The sequence below is a fragment of the Schistocerca americana genome, chromosome 5 (assembly GCF_021461395.2).
Source record: "Schistocerca americana isolate TAMUIC-IGC-003095 chromosome 5, iqSchAmer2.1, whole genome shotgun sequence".
NCBI classification, from domain to species: Eukaryota; Metazoa; Arthropoda; class Insecta; order Orthoptera; family Acrididae; genus Schistocerca; species Schistocerca americana.
The window spans coordinates 440885678-440906929 of record NC_060123.1 but is presented as its reverse complement, the minus strand read 5'-3'; the positions used below and the strand labels follow the sequence as shown (position 1 = coordinate 440906929).

Genomic DNA, 21252 nt, shown 5'->3' with positions numbered 1-21252 from the left:
CTTTTCTGCCTCAAGGAATGATATGATCCCTGTGGTAAGTGATTGGGGTTGGGAGTGGCATAGGGAGGGTCTCGGTTGCTGTGGAGGTTGTCTGGGTAACGGATCTCACGGTGGGGTGGGAAAGATCTGGGTGAGATGTACTCATTTCAGAACACAACAATAGATTATCAAACTCCTCACTAAGGATGTGGCGCAGTTGTTCCAGTTCAAGATGGTATTGGGTGATGAAGGGAGTGTTCCTTTGTAGATGGTTCTTGGGTGTAGCGGAGGATTGGGGCGTGTGGGATATGGCACAGGAAATTTGCTTGTGGACTAGGTCTGGGAGATTATGCCTGTCTTGAAAGCTTCTATGAGACACTCTGCATATTGAGCAAGGGAGTTCTTATCACCACAGATATGCTGTTTCTGGGTGGCCAGGCTTTCTGGGAGAGATTCCTGGGTGTGGAAAGGATGGACGCTGTCGAAATGCAAATACTGTTGGTGGTCAGAAAATAAATAGAGATGTGGATGGAGCCATCAGAGAGGAGGTCAGTGTCCAGGAAGGTGGTACACTGGGTTGAGGAGGACCAGGTGAAGCAGATGAAACAGAAGATGTTGAGGTTGGAAGAAATGAGGACAGGATGTCTTGGCCCAGAGTCCAGATCACAAAGATATCATCAATGAACCAGAATCAGACCAGAGGTTTGGGGTTTTGGGAGGCTAGGAAGGTCATGGTCCATAAACAGGTTAGCATAAGAGAGTGGCATGCCAATGCCCATGGCTGTGCTGTAGATTTATTTTATTTTATTTTTTTATTTTTTTGTAAACTTTCCCTTCAAAGAAGAAGTAACTGTGTGTTAGGATAAGTTAGTAAGATGTATGAGGAATGAGGTAGTTGGTTTTGTGTCTGAAGAACACTGGGACAGGTAGTGCTCAACAGTGGCAAGACCATGGGTATGAAAGACGTTGGCGTGTAGGAAAGTGGCCGAGACCATGGGCATGAGGGACGTTGGTGTATAGGAAAGTGGCACTAACAGTGAGGAGTAGGGACGTACAGGAGTGGGGATGATGGAGAGTTGGTAAAGGAAATGGCTGGTATCTTTGACATGGGAGACTAGATTTTGGGCAATCGGTTGGACCATGGTCAATGAGGACCAAAATCTTTCAGCGGGCGAACAATGAACAGATACGATGGAGCTTTCAGGATTGTTGGGTTTGTGGATTTTGGGGAGCATGTAGGAGATGGGTGTGCAGGGTGACACAGGGGTAAGGAGAAAAAAGGATTTAGGGGAGAGGTTCTGGGCACGGGCCTAAGGTTGCTGATTAGTAGCATAAGGATATCATGTAGAACAAAACTGGAATTATATCAAATTGTTAAAGGTAGTCACAATCTAGCCACAGCAGCGCATTACAAACAGTACTGTAAGGTGTTTAAAAATGTTATCAGAAAGGCAAAGAGTATGTGGTATGCAAATAGAATAGCTAATTCACAGGATAAAATTAAAACCATATGGTCAGTTGTGAAGGAAGTGTCTGGTCAGCAGCACAAGGTCGATGATATAAAGTCAGTTCGTAGTACAAATATTTCTGTTACTGATAAATCACCTATACATACAGTATTTAATAATCATTTTCTGAGCATTGATGAATTAAATACAAAATTAGTTTCTACAGGGAATCATATAACTCTCTTGGCAAATGCCTTTCCAAGATTGATGTCCAAATACTTCTCTGTGATACTGACAAGGGGGAGATTGAGTCAATAATTAAATTACTGAAGACTAAGGACTTTCACGGATATGATGGAGTGCCTAGTAGAATATTAAAGTACTGTGCTGCACATGTTAGCCCTGTACTTAGCCATATTTGTAATTTTTCCTTTAAGACTGGTCAGTTTTCTGAATGATTAAAGTACTCAGTGATAGGGCCGCTTTATAAAAAGGGACAATGTAGACAATTTTAGACCTATTTCTATACCATCAGTGTTTGCTCAGTTACTGAAAAGCCTGTGTATGTAAGGATAATGGATCATTTTATATCACATGATATGCTATCAAATGTACAGTTCAGCTTTAGAAGTCGTTTAACAACTGAAAATGCTATATCCTCTTTTCGCTGTTAGGTACTGGATGGGTTAAACAAAAGGTTTCGAATGCTAGGCACATTTTTTGATTTAACTAAGGTGTTTGATTCTGTTGATCACAAAATATTGCTCCAGAAGTTTGACCATTATGGAATAAGGGGAGTAGCTCACAGTTGGTTCACCTCTTACTTTAGCAACAGACAGCAAAAGGTCATTATTCACAGTGCTGAGAATGACTGTGATGTAGGGGTCTGAGTGGGGTGCGGTCAAGTGTGGGGTACCCCAGTGATCAGTGTTGGGGCCACTTCTGTTCCTTATTTATAAAAATGATATGCCCTCTAGTATTATAGGTAACTCTAAAATATTTATGTTTGCTGATGACACTAGCTTGGTAGTAAAGGATGTTCTGTGCAACATAGGCTCGGTTTCAAATAGTGCAGTTCATGACCTAAGTTCGTGGCTTGTAGAGAATAAACTAAAGCTGAATAACAGTAAGACTCAGTTTTTACAGTTTCTAACACACAATTCAACAAAACCCAACATTTAAATGTCACAAACTGGGCATATGATTAGTGAAACTGAACAGTTCAAATTTCTAGGTTTTCAGATAGGTAGTAAACTGTCATGGAAAGCCCACATTCAGGATCTTGTTCAAAGCAGCCATTTTTACTATTCGAATGGTATCTGAAGTGAGTGATCGTTTGACATGGAAATTAGTTTACTTTGCTTATTTTCATTTGCTTAAGTCATATGGTTTCATATTTTGGGGTAACTCTTCCCATTCTAAAAGGATATTTTTGGCTCAGAAATGGGCGGTTCGGGCAATAAGTGGTGTAAGTTCACGAACCTCATGTCAACCCCAGTTCATGAGTCTGGGTATTTTGACATTGGCCTCTCAATATATATATATTCCTTACTGTCATTTCTTGTAACAGTATTAGCTTATTCCAAGAACAAGCAGCTTTCACTCAGTTAATACTCAGCAGAAATCAAACCTGCATTTGGATTGGACTTCCTTAACTCTTGTGCAGAAAGGTGTGTAGTATACTGCTGTATCCGTTTTCAACAAGCTACCACTAGAAATCAAAAATCTTAGCAGTAATACACGCACTTTCAAATTGAAACTGAAGAGTTTCCTCATGGGTCACTCCTTCTACTCTGTTGAGGAGTTCCTTGAAAAATTAAACTGATTCTTGCTGTATTGTTGATTGCATTGAACTTATGGCTGGATTTTTTTCAGTTTCATAAACATTTTATTTTTATCTGTTATTACTTTTATGTTGTTATTTCATGTACTGACACATTCCATGACTTTGGAGATTTGCTCCTCAATTTGGTCCTACAGAACTTGACGTGTAAATAAATAAATAAATAATGAGACAATATTCCACAAGCATCCACTCTGATTGCAAACCTCTTGTGAGATACATTGTTGAAAGAAATCTAGAAATCAATTTGAAATCCCTTATTGACAGCACTCATCACTTTGTGTGAGTAAAGAGTTAGCTGAGTTTCATAAGAATAATGTCTTCTAAATCTGTGCTGACTGTGTTTCAATAGAGCATTTTCTTTGAGGTAATTCATAATGTTTGAATAAAATACAGGTTTTTCATAAAGTCCCTTTACAACTTCAAAATTTTATTACAGTGGCAGGTGTTGATATATTTTAACAAAATTTCTTTTATTAAATAAATATCATGTGACTAGGGCCTCCCATTGGGTAAACCATTTGCCAGGTGCAAGTCTTTCGATTTGACGCCACTTCGGCGACTTGAGTTTCAATTTGTAATCACTGCTTACTAAAGTTTTTATATATACTTAAATTTTGTGTTTCAGATGCTCTGTTGATGGATGGGACTGAATCTCTATAAAATGGCAACTTCTCACGACAATGTGTGTCCTAGTTTATTGAAACAAAACCAGATGATCAGACTTAACGAAACTTCAGAACGAAGTTTGGAAGAGCTCCATCATCGCACCCTTCAATCTGTGCATGGCACAAAAAAATTATGGAGATCAGGGACAGTGTTGGATAAAGGGAGGAGCAAGCAACTGAGAACGTCTGAGGAAAACATCGCTAATGTTTTAAACATATTGACTTGTTCACCTACGAAGTCCATGTTTTTGGTGAATGCGTGATAGATGCCACTGGGCTTAACACCCCCAATTGATGGGCAAATCACCACTTCATGAGACACTGTGGAGAGGTTTGGGATTAAATCTGGGAGACTGGCAAAAAGTCTGGTGATGAAGAATTTTACGCCACCGTTTGACCCTTGCTGGTTGATTTTCTTTCACCAGCAGGATTCAAATCGGATAACCTTCGAGTTGAGTGCCACCACACATTCACGCATTAGCAACTTCCTCTCCGGAGGCAGGTTGACTGGACGATGTTTTTGATATATTGACTATGTAACTGGATGTACCGATTTTGAACTTCATGACATTACTTGTCAGGTATGTAGTAATCTATGGAGCAAGTAATAAATCACATTCGCATTTCAGCCAACAGTTGTTCACTGTTGTTGGTCCACTAACATTTGACACAGGATATTTTGTATACTTTTGTTGCAGTTTCACGTTGCAAATGCTTTCCATTATAAATGTAATAGTAGTAATAGTGTATTGTCAATCAATAAATATGCTATTATCTGTCAACAAATAACTAATTACAATGTATGATAATGCAATTCAACTTTCTTATGCCACAATTTTAACTGATAGACAAACAGAAAAATGTGAAAATGTACTTACATATTTTTCCAAATATAGTGACTGGTTATCAAGAAGAGCCTTCACCATTCTCATGAGGTATATGAGAAGTGCAAGGTTATTCTGCACGACATTGACTTTAACACCTTCAGAAATGAAAGTGCACATACGTGGCAGCATTTCATGCAAACCAGGATCTGATGCTAAGCTTTGCAATGCTTCCTGAAATATTATGCACAGATATTGAATGCATATGATCTTAGAAGAGTTAATGAAATTAGATTTTAATAAATTTGCATTATTATCATTGATATTATTTTTTAGAACACAAGAATGGCTAAGAAACTGGTAAAATATGTATTTCTGCAGTGGAGTGTACTGTGTGTCTTGACATCTAATGTTATACGATGTCCATGTGAAAATAACTTTTTATTCAGTTTATCAACCAATGTTAGTATCAGAGCAGACAAAGAAAGAGAAGAAAAGCAATAAATCACAAGCCTCTAATGGTAATTACACAAATGATCTGCATAAAAAATCTGAAACAGCCATACTTTAAGCACTTTTCAAGAGGTGAAGTAGTCTGGCACATGTCTAATTGTTAAAAACGATATACAAAGTTTTCATTAGAAGGTAGTTTGTACTCTTGAAAGGGAAGACAATATTTAAATATTGACTTACTGCTCGTCTTGTTTCATCTGAACCAACACAAGCTTCTGTGATTTCTTTGTAGTACAACTGTTGCTCGACAGATAGTTCATGAGTAGCCAACTGCTTCACATGAACAGTTTCAACATTACGAAGTTTCTGCACACTGAAAGATTAAATATTAGTAACATTATTAGTTCAAAATCATTAAAACAGACTTTCAAAACTAGAGATTACATTGGAAATAGTTTGCATTATTGATTATTAAGTATCTCTGAATAGTTGTAGATAAAACACATTAATAATAAATTTCAATGGTCTTTCCAAAAATTAATTGATGCTGTATGATCATACAATGTAGGCTTTCACGGCCAATGTTGTCTTCAGTTAAAACTTCCAGGCTGAGAGGCCGTGGTCAATGTATAAAATTTCCACCTAACTTTTCGTCTCCACCTGCGGGAGACATCTTCTGAGGTCGGCAGTAGCCAGACGACCTCAGAAGATGTCTCCCGCAGATGGAGATGAAATGTTAGGTTGAAATTTTATACATCAAACACGACCTCTCAGCCCGGAAGGTTTAACTGAAGAATGATGCTGTATGGTTTTATGTAATAGATTCTATAAGGATAGCAACAAAGCACACTATTTTTTGCCACAGTGTCTTAGAGCATGACATATTTCAACAAATGAGCGATGAAAATCACATATTTTAGGATGTTATGCTGCATACACTCAAAGAAAGCTACATTTTTTTCCGTATGAGTGTATGTTTTGCAAAACTTGGTTAATCTGTCAGACTGAGTTAATCATAACATGTTATATGTCATGCCACAAAGGCGATGTTTTGCTGGAAAATTTCACTCTGTGTAGCCTCATAAAAGCACAGCAATGAGTTATGATATCTGTCAGCAAACACAAATGTCAACAAAAGAACACATAATTGTCTGACACTATAATAAGTAGGTGTTTTGTCTGGTGACATATACATAAGCATATGTAAATACTTTGTACATCAACGTATACTCCATGACAGAGGCTACCTTGTGACAGTATTCGTCCCATCATTTCCAACTCCATCAAAGAAATGCAAATGAGAAAAAAAAATTGCATTTTTCTGTAGGTGTACTAAAGTCTTATCATCTTGCTTGTGCGGTCAATCCAGAAGATATACAATGAAAGCAGATGAACTGTATCATCTGCTTTCAATACTGGCTTCTCAAACTTCAGTGACTTGCAAAACCAATGTTCTCTCTCTCTCTCTCTTTGATCGATTCTGTAATATTCTAGATGTGCACTTCTGAATTCTTTCAATCTTCTCCTTTAATCTCACTTTCTAGGGATCTCAAACACATGAGAAATATTGAAGAGCAAGTCAGAAAGAGGCAAATCTTTTCCCAAACTCTCCCAATAAATTGAAGTTGTTCATTTGTCCTCTCTACGCATGATTTTTAGTTATTCATCAACATCATACCATTACCACCAGATATATTTATTGATATGACTGAATGCTGCAACAAAATGAATTCAGAATGCCTTATTCTAAACTTATTAGGTTTTTCACTCCTGCTCATTATGTATTATCTGCATTTATGCACAATTAAAGGAAGTTGCCATTCATCATAACTAGAGGACATCCTGTTTAAAATGTCCTGAATTTCTCTACTATTATTTGAGGGTGAAACATTCCTGTACACAACAGTTTTCAATATAAATGACTTTAAAATCAGATACAAGCCCTTTTTTTATTAATACTAAGCCAAAACACTAATAAGTTATTCCTTAAAGGTTAAGTAACTACATGGAACATGATGAGAGAAGAGCTGGAAATATTACCCTGGTGCTGTCAGTTTCCCTGCTGCATCTGTTTTGTTTTTGTTTGGCTTCTTGAGTTTACTAACAGGATCAATGCTTTCCACTTTCTGTACTTCTTTTGAAACTGGTGGTGGATTCTCAGGAATAGTTGGCTGGACTCCCTCTATGCACAGCCAGTGGGCTGAAACACAGGGGAAGATAAGACAAAATAGAAATTAATACAATGCATAAACGCATATTGGTCTTAAGAGATTTCTTCATTACACACTAAAAAGAAAACACCAGTAAGGTGAAAGTGAGGCTTCTATAAAAAAAATCAAAAGATTTGGTTTTTTTGCATGCTCCTATAGGTTCTAAGGTAGCATTTACAATCAATATGAGCACTTATATGTCCACCTAAAACACTGTATTCGAGTCTTTTCATTGGTGTAACCAGTTTCATTAGACACAGGGCCACCTGTGCCATCTAACTCACTACAAATTTCTGCACGAGTTTTTATATAAAAATGATAAACAGTTATTTGTATATCCATATGAAGGCCCACTGCTAAACAGTAGCTTTGGCAAGTTTGGCCACCCAGCTGTTGGTGCATGATTTGGAACAACATGGGCCAGCTTCAATGGCTGCTTCATAACAAACACAGTATCTGATATCTATGTTTATATGATAACAAACCAATAGACAAATGAATCAAAGACCAGGGTAGCAGCAGAAGTTCCATGATTACCAGCCTGAAATTAGTTTTACCTCTTAATTTATTCACCATATTATATTTAAATGCATGTTCAATTCTTTGATAAGGGCTTCAATGCTTGCAACAAGGAGTTCATGTGGTCCTGTCGCATCCGAATGCCCTCTCAGGCTACAGCCTGTTATTGAAATGCTCTCCACCCAGATGATTTTTAAGGGGATCCAACTGACGAAAATCACTGGGTTCTATCAAGGATGTATGGAAGGTGTTCCAAGAATCCCCAACTAAACATGTGTAGCAACCTCTTCCCCCCCCCCCCCCCTTTCTTGCTGAGTGATGACTGGTTTTGCATCCAGAAGAATCAGATCTACATCTACGTCTACATCTACATCCATACTCCGCAAGCCACCTGACGGTGTGTGGTGGAGGGTACCTTGAGTACCTCTATCGGTTCTCCCTTCTATTCCAGTCTCGTATTGTTCGTGGAAAGAAGGATTGTCTGTATACTTCTGTGTGGGCTCAAATCTCTCTGATTTTGTCCTCATGGTCTCTTCGCGAGATATACGTAGGAGGGAGCAATATGCTACTTGACTCTTCGGTGAAGGTATGTTCTCGAAACTTTAACAAGAGCCCATACCGAGCTACTGAGCGTCTCTCCTGCAGAGTCTTCCACTGGAGTTTATCTATCATCTCCGTAATGCTTTCGCGATTACTAAATGATCCTGTAATGAAGCGCGTTGCTCTCTGTTGGATCTTCTCTATCTCTTCTATCAACTCTATCTGGTACAGATCCCACACTGCTGAGCAGTATTCGAGCAGTGGGCGAACAAGTGTACTGTAACCTACTTCCTTTGTTTTCGGATTGCATTTCCTTAGGATTCTTCCAATGAATCTCAGTCTGGCATCTGCTTTACCGACGATCAACTTTATATGATCATTCCATTTTAAATCACTCCCAGATAATTTATGGAATTAACTGCTTCCAGTTGCTGACCTGCTATTTTGTAGCTAAATGATAAGGGATCTATCTTCCTATGCATTTGCAGCACATTACACTTGTCTACATTGAGATTCAATTGCCATTCCCTGCACCATGCGTCAATTCGCTGCAGATCCTCCTGCATCTCAGTACAATTTTCCATTATTACAACCTCTCGATACACCACTGCATCATCTGCAAAAAACCCAGTGAATTTCCGATGTCATCCACAAGATCATTTATGTATATTGTGAATAGCAACGGTTCTATGACACTCCCCTGCGGCACACCTGAAATCACTCTTACTTCCATTGAGAATGACATGCTGCAGTCTGTTATCTAGGAACTCTTCAATCCAATCACACAATTGGTCTGATAGTCCATATGCTCTTACTTTGTTCATTAAACGACTGTGGGGAACTGTATCGAACGCCTTGCGGAAGTCAAGAAACACTGCCAGGAGTCCATGTAGTTCGCAGCAAATGGCTTGTCACAGTTCAGTTCAGGGTGGCTACTCAAATGTTGGAAAAAACTGATAATTCCAGGTGTGAGGAAGAAGATAGTGTCACAAGGAAGAAGATAGTGTCAAGAAGCTCCTGATTTTAATTTATTGAGGAGCAGGGGAGGGGGAGCAGAATGCTGCAGTAATGACTTTTGTTTCCTCTCAGCAGTAGTTTAACTGCAGTTTTTAAACACTGATATTTTATATGGAATAATATTCATATAATTAACACATTTTGAAATATTACATATTTTAAAATTTGTGGTTTATAAAACTCAATAAAATTCATTTTCAATGCCAGGTTAAAAACACAGAATTCCCTGAGATTTTATGAAATTCCCTGATTTTTCCAGGTAAAATGTAATTTCCTGAGAATTCCAGGCTTCCCTGAAGAATCACCACCCTGCAGTTTACCATAAGGCTGGAATTTCAATATGTTACCTTTCCATGGTGGATCACTTTTGATCAGGATGGTAGTGATCATCCTATGACTACAACTAAATGTCAAGAAATTGTCTCATTCTTCCCTGTAACACATGAGAAATTGCATAGAAATGTCGAACCTCTTCTATTTCAACTCTGGAGCCAACTGGTGGGGAACCCAAAGTTCACAAACTGTATGACAATTCCATCCCTTATGTATTATGATGCGTGCAATTGTATAAGACCAATCCAAGGCAGCCCCCTTGTCATTCATTGTCATACAGAGATATTTACGGATCATTATTTCCATAAGTTGCAAAGTGGTTCCAGCTGGGAAATTCCGCAGGGTGGTCAGGAATGCTCACTGTTCATGATTCTTTCTTGAACTCATGTTTTCAGTTGAACATAGCTTCCCGTGAAATACAGCTATCACCAAGTATGAGACATATTTCATGATGAATATTATCTTTGGTCAGACTCTTGAAAAACTAAACTCTGTCCAAACAGGCCATGAAGGTCCACAGCCATCACTGGAAGTAGATATGGAGGGGCTTGTGGACAGCACACTGGTCTCCCAGCCATAATGTCAGTTTCTGGGGCCAAAGCCACTACTTCTCAATCAACTAAATCCTCAGTTTGCCTCACAAGGGCTGAGTGCAACCCGCTTGCCAACAGGACTCGGCAAACTGGATGGTCACCCATCCAAGGTCTAGCCCAGCCAAACAGTGGTCAACTTCGATGATCTGACAGGAAGATGTGTTACCACTGCGGTAAGGCCAGACTCTTGGCACACAGAAATCACTCTATTTTATGCTGTTCTATCCACGTACACTCCTGTAATACACTTGTCATTTTGCAGTGACTACAGTTCACCAACTGTAGAATACTACGAATTAGCTACATACCATAAGATATGGCCTTACAGTCTAGAAATACAATGATGTGAAATTTAATGTGATAAGCAGTGTTCTATGGTTTGCGACTTATTTAACTATTCGCCTTCATTGGTCTATGCATCTTCCTCCATACTGTGTTTCAGCTTGTTCTTTTCTCATGATACCCTGCGAACCATGGATGAAGGGCAATAGTCAGATTCCATATTCCTTGATTTCTGGAAAGTGTTTAAGACAATGCCCCCCCCCCCCCCCTCCCCCCACTGCCCATTAACAATGGTCCAAGCACACAGAAATGGTTCCAGATACATCCATAGTGAGTATTAGTCAGAGACAACAGAATTATCAGGAATGTCTCGGGGAAGTGCAGCAGGACTGCTCTTGTTCTCTACATACATAAATGATCTGATGGGTAGGGTGAGTAGCAATCTGAGGCTACTTGCTGATGATGATGTAATATACAGGAAAGCGTATGAATGAAAGCTTGCTCTACTGTAGAAAAATGTTAACTTAATACAGACGAGTAGGAAAAACTATCCTGCAATATTCAAATACAGTATCAGTGCTGTTCTGCATGACACAGTCTTGTTGCTTACGTATCTAGGCATAACGTTGCAAAGTGCTATAAAATGGAATGAGTACATAAGGACGGCAATAGGGATGGCGAATGGTCGACTTAAGTTTGTTGGGAGAATTTTAAGAAAGCGTAGCTCATCTATAAATGAGTGCACCAGAACAACCAATTCTTGAGACCTACTTGAGTGTTTGGGATCCACACGAGATCAGATTCAAGGATGACAATGAAGTAATTCATAGGCATGCTGCTAGATTTGTTATTGGTAGATTCGATCAACATATGAGTATTACGGGGATGCTTCATGAACTCAAGTGGGAATCCCTGGAGGGAACAGGATGTTCTTTTCATGAAACACTATTGACAAAATTTAGTGAATAGGTATTGGCATCTGACTGTAGAATGACTTTACTGCTGCCAATGCACATTTCGTGCAAGGACTGCAAAGCCAGGGTAAGAGAAATCAGGACTCATACGGAGGTGTGTAGATCGTTGTTTTTTCCTCATTCTATTTGAGTGGAACAGGAAAAGAAATGACTAACAGTGGTACAAGGTACCCCTGCCATGCACCATACAGTAGTTTGCGGAGTATACACTATAAGTGAAAAGTTCTCCACCACCCATAATAAAAACTAAATCTTTATTTCAATGCCGAAACACATCATACAAACTAAATAGACCCACAAAATAAATATTTTCTCTATCCTGAAGTTTAATACAATATGCGTTAGATTTTAGCCTCTTCAAAGTATCAAAACCGTGTTCTTCTGTTTCTCACATTTCTCTTTCCTACTGAGACCCTCTGCACAAGTCAGAAGCATGGTTGGGTTCATTTTTCTGCTGCAGAACAAACTCACGATGCATAAGTCTTTTGTCAGATGGAACTGCATTGTTTACAATTCTTCTTAGATCGTTGGCTTTATCACCTGCAAAACATACCAACACCATGACTGATCCTCTACCGTACTTCACCACTGGCATCAGTATAACTCTTCATGTTTTCTGCAAAAGATCAATGAACAAACATTCGAAAATTGCTACCGAATAATTCAGACTTAGATTTGTCTATGAATAACACCATGAACCATTGCTGTGCACTCCAGTTTTTATGTTGCTGGGCTACTGCAGTCTTTTCCCCTTACTCTGTTTGCATAATAAAGGATTTGCCTTCAAGATGAGCCCCTTTAAACCCTGTTCACAAAGATGGCAATGCACAGTTGAGACAGAGATTGGGGGAGCTCACATGTATTTACTACTTTGTGAATTTCAGGTGCAGTAGAAGTCCTCTGACGTTTACTCTGCTGATCTTCCTGTATGATGCTACTTGTGGGTCTTCCTGATAGTGGAACATTAGCTTTGGCACAAGATTACTTGAACCACTGCAATGCATACACCACTGCAGATTGGACTAATCCAACTTTTGTTGTTATTGTCTACTAGAATATCTGTCCTGGTGCATAGCTACAACTATGTTTTCCAATTCCAATCTCCTGCTTCCATTCCATTAGGACCTACCATGGTAAAAACCAAATCAGATATACAAATCACTGCTAGATGTATTGTAAACTAATGCAAACTGATTGCTACAAAGACAACTGAAGTAATGGGGCCTATTCGAATGGAACCATCTTAGGTAAAGACAAGTCAATTTGTTGTGGATACATGCCCCCCTTCCATGAACCATGGTCCTTGCCATTGGTGGGGAAGCTTGCGTGCCTTGGAAATACAGATAGTTGTTCTGTAGGTGCAACCACAATGGAGGGTTATCTGCTGAGAGGCCAGACACACGATTGGTTCCTGAAGAGGGGCAACAGCCTTATCAGTAGTTGCAGGGGCTACAGTCTGGATGACTGACTGATCTGGCCCCAAAATGGCCTTGCAGTGCTGGTACTGAGAACGACTGAAAGCAAGGGGAAACTACAGCCGTAACTTTTCCCGAGGCCATGCAGCTTTACTGTATGGCTAAACGACGATGACATTCTCTTGGGTAAAATATTCTGGAGGTAAAATAGTCCCCCACTCGGATCCCCGGGCGGGGACTACTCAGGAAGGTGTTGTTATCAGGAGAAAGAAAACTGGCATTCTACCTATCGGAGTGTGCATGCCAACTAGCTCCGCAGATGATGAAGAGATTGATCAAATGTATGATGAGATAAAAGAAATTATTCAGGTAGTGATGGGAGACAAAAATTTAATAGCCGTGGGTGACTGGAATTCGAGAATAGGAAAAAGAAGAGAAGGAAAAGTAGAGGTGAATTTGGAATGGGGGTAAGAAATGAAAGAGGAAGCTGCCTGGTAGAATTTTGCACAGGGCATAACTTCATCATACTTAACACTTGGTTCAAGAATCATGAAAGAATGTTATATACAAGGAAGAGGCCCGAAGATAGTGGAAGGTTTCAGATAGATTATATAATGGTAAAAAAGAGCTTTAGGAACCAGGTTTTAAATTGTAAGACATTTCCAGAGCAGGTGTGGACTCTGACCACACTCTATTGGTTATGAACTGTAGATTAAAACTGATGAAACTGCAAAGAGGTAGGAATTGAAGGAGATGGGACCTGGATAAACTGAAATAACCAAAGGTTGTAGAGAGTTTCAGGGAGAGCATAAGGGAATGATTGACAAGAATGGGGGACAGAAATACAGCAGAAGAAGAATGGGTAGCTTTGAGACATGAAATAGTGAAGTCAGCAGAGTATCAAGTAGGTAAAAAGACAAGGACTAGTAGAAATCCTTGGATAACAGAAGAAATATTGAATTTAATTGATGAAACGAGAAAATATACAAATTCAGTAAATGAAGCAGGCAATAAGGAATACAAATGTCTCAAAAATGATATTGACAGGATGGAAACCCAATTTTAAGCAAAGAAGAAAAAGACAAGCAGAAGGTGTGTATATAGAGGGTCTATACAAGAGCGATGTACTTAAGGGCAATATTATGGAAACGGAAGAGGACGTAGATGAAGACGAAATGGGAGATACGATACTGCGTGAAGAGTTTGACACAGCACTGAAAGACCAAAGTCAAAACAAGGTCCCGGGAGTAGACAACATTCCATTAGAGCTACTGATAGCCTTGGGAGAGCCAGCCCTGACAAAACTCTACCATCTGGTGAGCAAGATGTATGAGACAGGCAAAATACCCTCAGGCTTCAAGAAGAATATAATAATTCAAACAAAGCAGGTGTTGCAATATGTGAAAATTACCGAACTATCAGTTTAATAAGTCACAGCTGCAAAATATCAACAGGAATTCTTTACAGACGAATGGGAAAACTGGTAGAAGCCGACCTCGGGGAACATCATCAGTTTGGGTTCCGTAGAAATGTTGGAACACGTGAGGCAATACTGACCCTACGACTTATCTTAGAAGATAGATTAAGAACAGGGAAACCTGCGTTTCTAGCATTTGTAGACTTAGAGAAAGCTTTTGACAATGTTGATTGGATTACTCTCTTTTAAATTCTGAAGGTGGCAGGGGCCAAATATAAGGAGCAAAAAGCTATTTCCAATTTGTAGAGAAACCAGATAGCAGTTATAAAAGTCGAGGGGCATGAAAGGGAAGCAGTGCTCGGAAGGGAGTGAGACAGGGTTGTAGCCTATCCCCAATGTTATTCAATCTGTATATTGAGCAAGCAGAAAAGGAAACAACAGAAAAATTCAGAGTAGGAATTAAAATCAATGGAGAAGAAATAAAAACTTTGAGGTTTGCTGATGACATTGTTATTTTGTCAGAGGCAGCAAAGGACCTGGAAGAGCAGTTGAACGGAATGGACATTGTCTTGAAAGGAGGATATAAGATGAACATCAACAAAAGCAAAATGACAATAATGGAATGTAGTCAAATTGGATGATGTTGAGAGAATTAGATTAGAAAATGAGACACTCAAAGTAGCAAATGAGTTTTGCTATTTGGGGATTAAAATAACTGATGGCGGTCAAAGTAGAGAGGATTTAAAATGTAGACTGGCAATGGCAAGGAACGTGTTTCTGAAGAAGAGAAATTTGTTAGCATCGAGTATAAATTTAAGTGTCGGTAAGTCGTTTCTGAAAACATTTGTATGGAAGTGAAAATGGACAATAAATAGTTTAGACAAGAAGAGAACAGAAGCTTTCGAAATGTGATGCTACAGAAGAATGCTGAAGATTAGATGGGTAGATCACAACTAATGAGGAGGTACTGAATAGAATTGGGGAGAAGAGAAATTTGTGGCACAACTTGATTAGAAGAAGGGATCGGTGGGTAGGACATGTTCTGGGCCATCACACCAGTTTAGTATTGAAGGGCAGTGTGGAGGGTAAAAATCATAGATGGAGACCAAGAGATGAATACAGTAAGCAGATTCAGAAGGATGTAGGTTGCAGTAGGTACTGGGAAATGAAGAAGCTTGCACAGGATAGAGTAGCATGGAAAGCTGCATCAAACCAGTCTCTGGACTGAAGACCACAAGAACAACAACAACTTCCCAAGGTGAACAACCAGTCAAAAACACAACAAAGGTGCTTAGTCTTTACATTTTTATACTTGTTTCAGAATGAGGATATGATAGGATTTTCAAAACGAAATCCCTTGTGACATATATTCACAAAGCTTCAACCAGCAACCTATAGGTAGATGTAATAGCCGCCTTCTATCCTGCTCCCCCTTCCCAATTCTCCAGACACCTTCCCCTGAATGAAATTTTCACTCTACAGCAGAGTGTGTGCTGGTGTGAAACTTCCTGGCAGATTAAAACAGGGTGCCTAACCGAGACTCGGAACTCGGGACCCTTGCCTTTCACCAGCAAGAGCTCTGCCACTTGCCCACGAAAGGCAAAGATCCCGAGTTCGAGTCTCAGTCTGGCACACAGTTTTAATCTGCCACAAAGTTTCATATCAGCACACACACACTGCTGCAGAGTGAAATTTTCATTCTGGAAACATCCCCCAGTCTGTGGCTAAGCTATGTCTCTGCAGTTCCTTTCTTCCAGGAGTGCTAGTTCTGTAAGGTCTGCGGGAGAGCTTCTGTGAAATTTGGAAGGTAGGAGATGAGGTACTGGTGGAATTAAAACTGAGGACGGGTCATGTGTTGTGCTTGGGTAGCTCTGATGGTAGAGCACTTGCCCGCGAAAGGCAAAGGTCCCAAGATCAAGTCTCGATCCGACACACAGTTTTAATCTACCAGGAAGTTTTACTCCCCTGAGTTTCTCTGCCTTCAAATTTCAGTCCTCTTCCCCAATCATAATTCTTTGCCTTTTTCTCACCATTCTGTACCTTTCCACGTTCACTTAATCTACTCAGTTCAACAAACTCCTGCCCCAGTAAGGCTATGGTGACAGGAGAATTTAGTTACACATGTGTGCCCGAGTGCTGCAAGTGTGTGCTGGAAGGAAGAATGAATGTTTGAAAGATGCAGGACGATATTCAGCTGCTCAACACTTCATCCATGTGGTGAGTGATTGGGTTTTCACATACGACTCCTAATGTGAACAGTGGCATTTTATACCATCTAAAAACTGATCCCCACCTTATAATCCTACTTGCAGACAAAGGCTCCACCACCATTGCTTTGAACTGCAAAGATTACCTGGTGGAAGGACTCCATCAGCTGTCAGATACTTCCACCTACAAACCTTGCCGCAGTGATCCTGTTCCAGCAATTCAGCAGGATCTCCAGTCACTACTCAAATCCTTAGGCCCATCCCAGAACCTCTCCCCAGAGTCCACCTCTCTCTCTCTCTCTCTCTCTCTCTCTACTTACTCCTACCACTACCTGCACTCCCACCTTCTACATGGTTCCTAAAGTCCATAAATCCAACCACCTTGGATGACCCATTGTGTCCGTTTACTGTGCCCCCACTGAGAGAATCTCTGCTCTCGTAGACCAACACCTTCAATCTATTACCCGGAACCTATCCTCGTATATAAAAGATACCAACCATTTCCTCCACTGACTCTCTACAGTTCCTGTCTCTTTGCCACATATGGTGCCCTGCTCATCACTATTGATGCCACCTCCCTTTACACTGACATTCCTAATGCCCATGGCCTTACTGCTATTGAACATCATCTTTCCAGACGCCCTATGGACTCCAAACCAACAACCTCCTTCTTAGTCACCATGACCAACTATATCCGCACTCACAACTACGAGGGTAATCCCAAAAGTAAGGTCTCCTATTTTTTTATAAGTACAGGGACCTGTTTATTTCTACAATGGTTTACATGAGTTTACAGCTTGAATATTTAGCTACTTTTTGACATAATCACCATTTCTGTAGATGTATTTTTGTAGACGCTGTGGCAGTTTTTGTATGCCCATGTCATATCAGCTCGCTGCCATGCTGTTCAGAAAGAACCTCTTCTTTCACCTCGTCGTCGGAGCTGAATCGCTGGGACCACAATTAATGCTGACAGGTACTGTGAGACTCTGAAAAAACTCAAATGGGCAATTCAGAGCTGGAGAAGAGGAATGTTGAGCAAAGGCGTACACATTCTCCATGACAACGCTCGCCCACACATTGCTCGGAAAAAAATGTTGATCTCCTGCAACAGTTTCAGTGGAACATAATCACCCGCCCACCCTATAGTCCTGACTTGGTGCCCAGTGACTATCACCTGTTCCCTAGGTTAAAAGAACATTTGGCCAGAAAGCGATTCAGCTCCGATGACGAGGTGAAAGAAGAGGTTCATAACTTTCTGAACAGCATAGCAGCGAGCTGCCACAGCATCTACAAAAGCTGCCACAGTGTCTACAAAAATGCATCAATAGAAATGGTGATTATGTCGAAAAATAGCTAAATGTTCAAGCTGTAAACTGATGTAAACCACTATAGAAATAAACAGGTCTATGTACTTATAAAAAAACTGGAGACCTTACTTTTGGGATTACCCTCGTACTTCTTCTTTGAAGGCATTACCTACAAACAAATCCGGGGTACGGGTATGGGCACCCACGTGGCACCATCCTATGCCAACCTATTCACGGGCCATCTAGAGGAATCCTTCCTAAAAACCCAGAATCCTAAATCCTAAACCCCTCACCTGGTTCAGATTCATTGATGACATCTTTGCTATCTGGACTGAAGGTGAGGACACCCTACCCACATTCCTCCAGAACCCAAACAACTTCTCCACCATTTGCTTCACCTGGTCCTACTCAACCCAACAAGCCACCTTCCTAGATGTTGACCTCCACCTCAGAGATGGATACATCAGTACATCTGTCCATATCAAATCTACTAACCACCAGCAATACTACCTCCACTTTGACAGTTGGCACCCATTCCATAGCAAGAAATCCTTTCCATACAGCCTAGCCACCAGTGGTCGTCGCTTCTGCAGTGACTAGCAGACCCTCTCAAAATGTACCGAGGGTGTCATTGAAGCCTTCACTGACTGTAATTATCCTCCCAACCTTGTTCAAAAACAAATCTACCATGCCTTATTGTTCCAGTGTTCCCCCAACTCCCAAAGTCACACAGTCCAGCCACAGAGTAGCATTCCCCTCATAATTCAGTACCAACCGGGATTGGAGCAACTGAATTACAATCTCTGCCAGGATTTCGATTACCTCCCATCATGCCCTGAAATGAGAAATGTCCTGCCCGTTATCCTTCCTACCCCTCCTACAGTGGTATTCCGCCATCCACTGAACCTACACAATATACTCGTCCATCCTTACACAACCCCTGCTCCCAGTCCCTTACATCATGGCTCATATCCCTGTAATAGACTCAGATACAAGACCTGTCCCATACATCCTCCTACCACTGCCTACTCCAGTCGGTCACATCACCTATCCCATCAAAGGCAGAGCTACCTATGAAACCAGTCATGTGATTTACAAGCTAAGCTGCAACCACTGTGTTGTATTCTATGTAGGCATGACAACCAACAAGCTGTCTGTCTGGATGAATGGGCACTGACAAACTGTGGCCAAAAAACAAGTGGGCCACCCTGTTGCTGAACACATTGCCAAACATAATATCACTTGTTTCAATGACTGCTTCACTGTCTTTGCCATATGGATCCTTCCCACTAACACCAGATTTTCTGAATTGCGCAGGTGGGAACTTACCCTGCAATACATCCTATGTTCCTGTAACCCTCCTGGCCTCAACCTTTGTTACACTGTCCTCACCCATCCAGCCCCCTCCCTGTTCCTATTCCAGCACTACACAGCTGTCATTTCACCGTCACACCCAGTGTTTTAATTTGTTTTCATTTCTCTCCTTTCTGCAACTTACCCCCCCCCCCCCCCCACCTTCTTTCCTGCCCTCCGTCTAAACTGTAGCTCTTCACTCTCCGCCACCCCCACCATACTATCCCTCCCCTTCCCTACCCCAGCCTCCTCCTTACCCCCACCCAGTCACCACTCCCATCATGCACTGGTGCTGCTGCTCGCAACGTGGTTTCAGTTGTCTGAGACTGCAGACGTGTGCGCAAGTTGCGTTTGTGTGTGTGTTGCTGACAAAGGCCTTAATGGCCAAAATCTATAATTGTGTGAATGTTTTTGTTGTGCCTATCGCAGCTCAGCATCTCTGCTATATGGTGAGTAGCAACTTTCCCTCTCTATTATTATTGTTTATCTTGTTGAGACCTGGCTCAGTCAAAATCATGTCAGAAAGCACGCCTGTCATTCAATGTGGTTCAAAAATAACTGGCATCTATCATGCAAAATCTAACAATTGGAAAATCCAGACTGGAATGTAACAATATTATGAAAAGGATAGTTGCTACTCATGATACAACGGAGATGCTGAGTCACAGATAGGCACAATAAAAAGACTGTCAGAAAGTGATCTTTCAGCCAACAAGGCCTTTGTCGAAATCTCTCTCTCTCACACACACACACACACACACACACACACACACATACACACACCTGTCTCCCTAAATTGTGCTCATTCTACTCGAAAGTAGGGAGACAGGTGTGTGTGTGTGTGTGTGTGTGTGTGTGTGTGTGTGTGTGTGTGTGCGCGCGCACGCACGCATTTCTCCCACAGCTAGAGAAAGGAATTTCATTCTGAAAGCTAGCAAACTTTTGTTTGTGTATCTGTCAATGACACAGCGCTTCTGCTTTCAGTGAAGCATCTCTTTATTCCTAATTAATTTATTACTCTCAACCACCTTTCTGAGCATTATTATTGCAATACATAGAAATTTCAAGTAGTACTGTACTTACATAAAAATCAGACTTTAGTACAAAGCTCACGAAAGTGAGCGCACAGACTGAATACAACAAAAATCTCATCTTGTGTAGGCATATACTAATTGAAATCTCTCTATATTACAATACTGAGATGCATACTTACGCATATTTTCTTATATACTTCATTCCACAGCTTCTGTCTGATGATGAAATTCTGAAAAGCGCAACGCTTAATAAAGAATTTTGCGATCAAGCCCTTTTTTGTTTCTTTTTTTTTTCAAAGTACTGTCAATAAAGTCAGGTCGGTCTGCAGCCATTAGACCTAAAATAGTTCTGCTATGTGTGGGCTGACAAACCAGTTGCTCGAGTTGAGTTTCAAAGAAAGTACTAAGAACTACTTTTCAATGCTACCTGTCCATTTATGGTTGAATGCATACATTACACAGTCTGTATCTGGCAGGTTACTCATGTGGAGAGTTCAATTTAAAAAATCTGTTCTCTAAACCAAGCCGGTTCACTGGTCTGCTCATGCAAGCTGGCTCACTCTCACATCTCAGCAGTGAGCAACCAGCTGATTCACAGTGAGTAATGGAAGGGGAAGAGGAAAGGAGGAGACAGTAGAGGAGGGGAAGGAAGGTGATGGGAGGGGGGAGGGTATGGGATGGGGTGAGTGGGGAGGGGAGAGGAGGGGAGGGGAGGGGGAATCTGAACAAGGTATGTCACACTCGGCACGATTAACTACTGTTAATAAGTCTATTCTATGGCCACTAATAGTTATATGGAGGTGTATCATTTCACGGTGTCTATCTAATGACTT

At 40.7% G+C, this 21252-nt stretch overlaps 1 protein-coding gene across 1 annotated transcript in view; it reads right to left on the bottom strand.

Moving 5' to 3' along the window:
* LOC124616069 (transcription initiation factor TFIID subunit 6) overlaps positions 1–21252 on the bottom strand; it is a 125783-nt gene that overhangs the window by 78245 nt on the left and 26286 nt on the right. Inside the window, exons 4-6 of the mRNA XM_047144306.1 lie at positions 7256–7415; positions 5456–5588; positions 4817–4996 (exon numbers count right to left, since the gene is read on the bottom strand). Coding sequence (XP_047000262.1) covers positions 4817–4996; positions 5456–5588; positions 7256–7415 — 473 coding nt within the window. The remainder of the gene's footprint in view (positions 1–4816; positions 4997–5455; positions 5589–7255; positions 7416–21252) is intronic.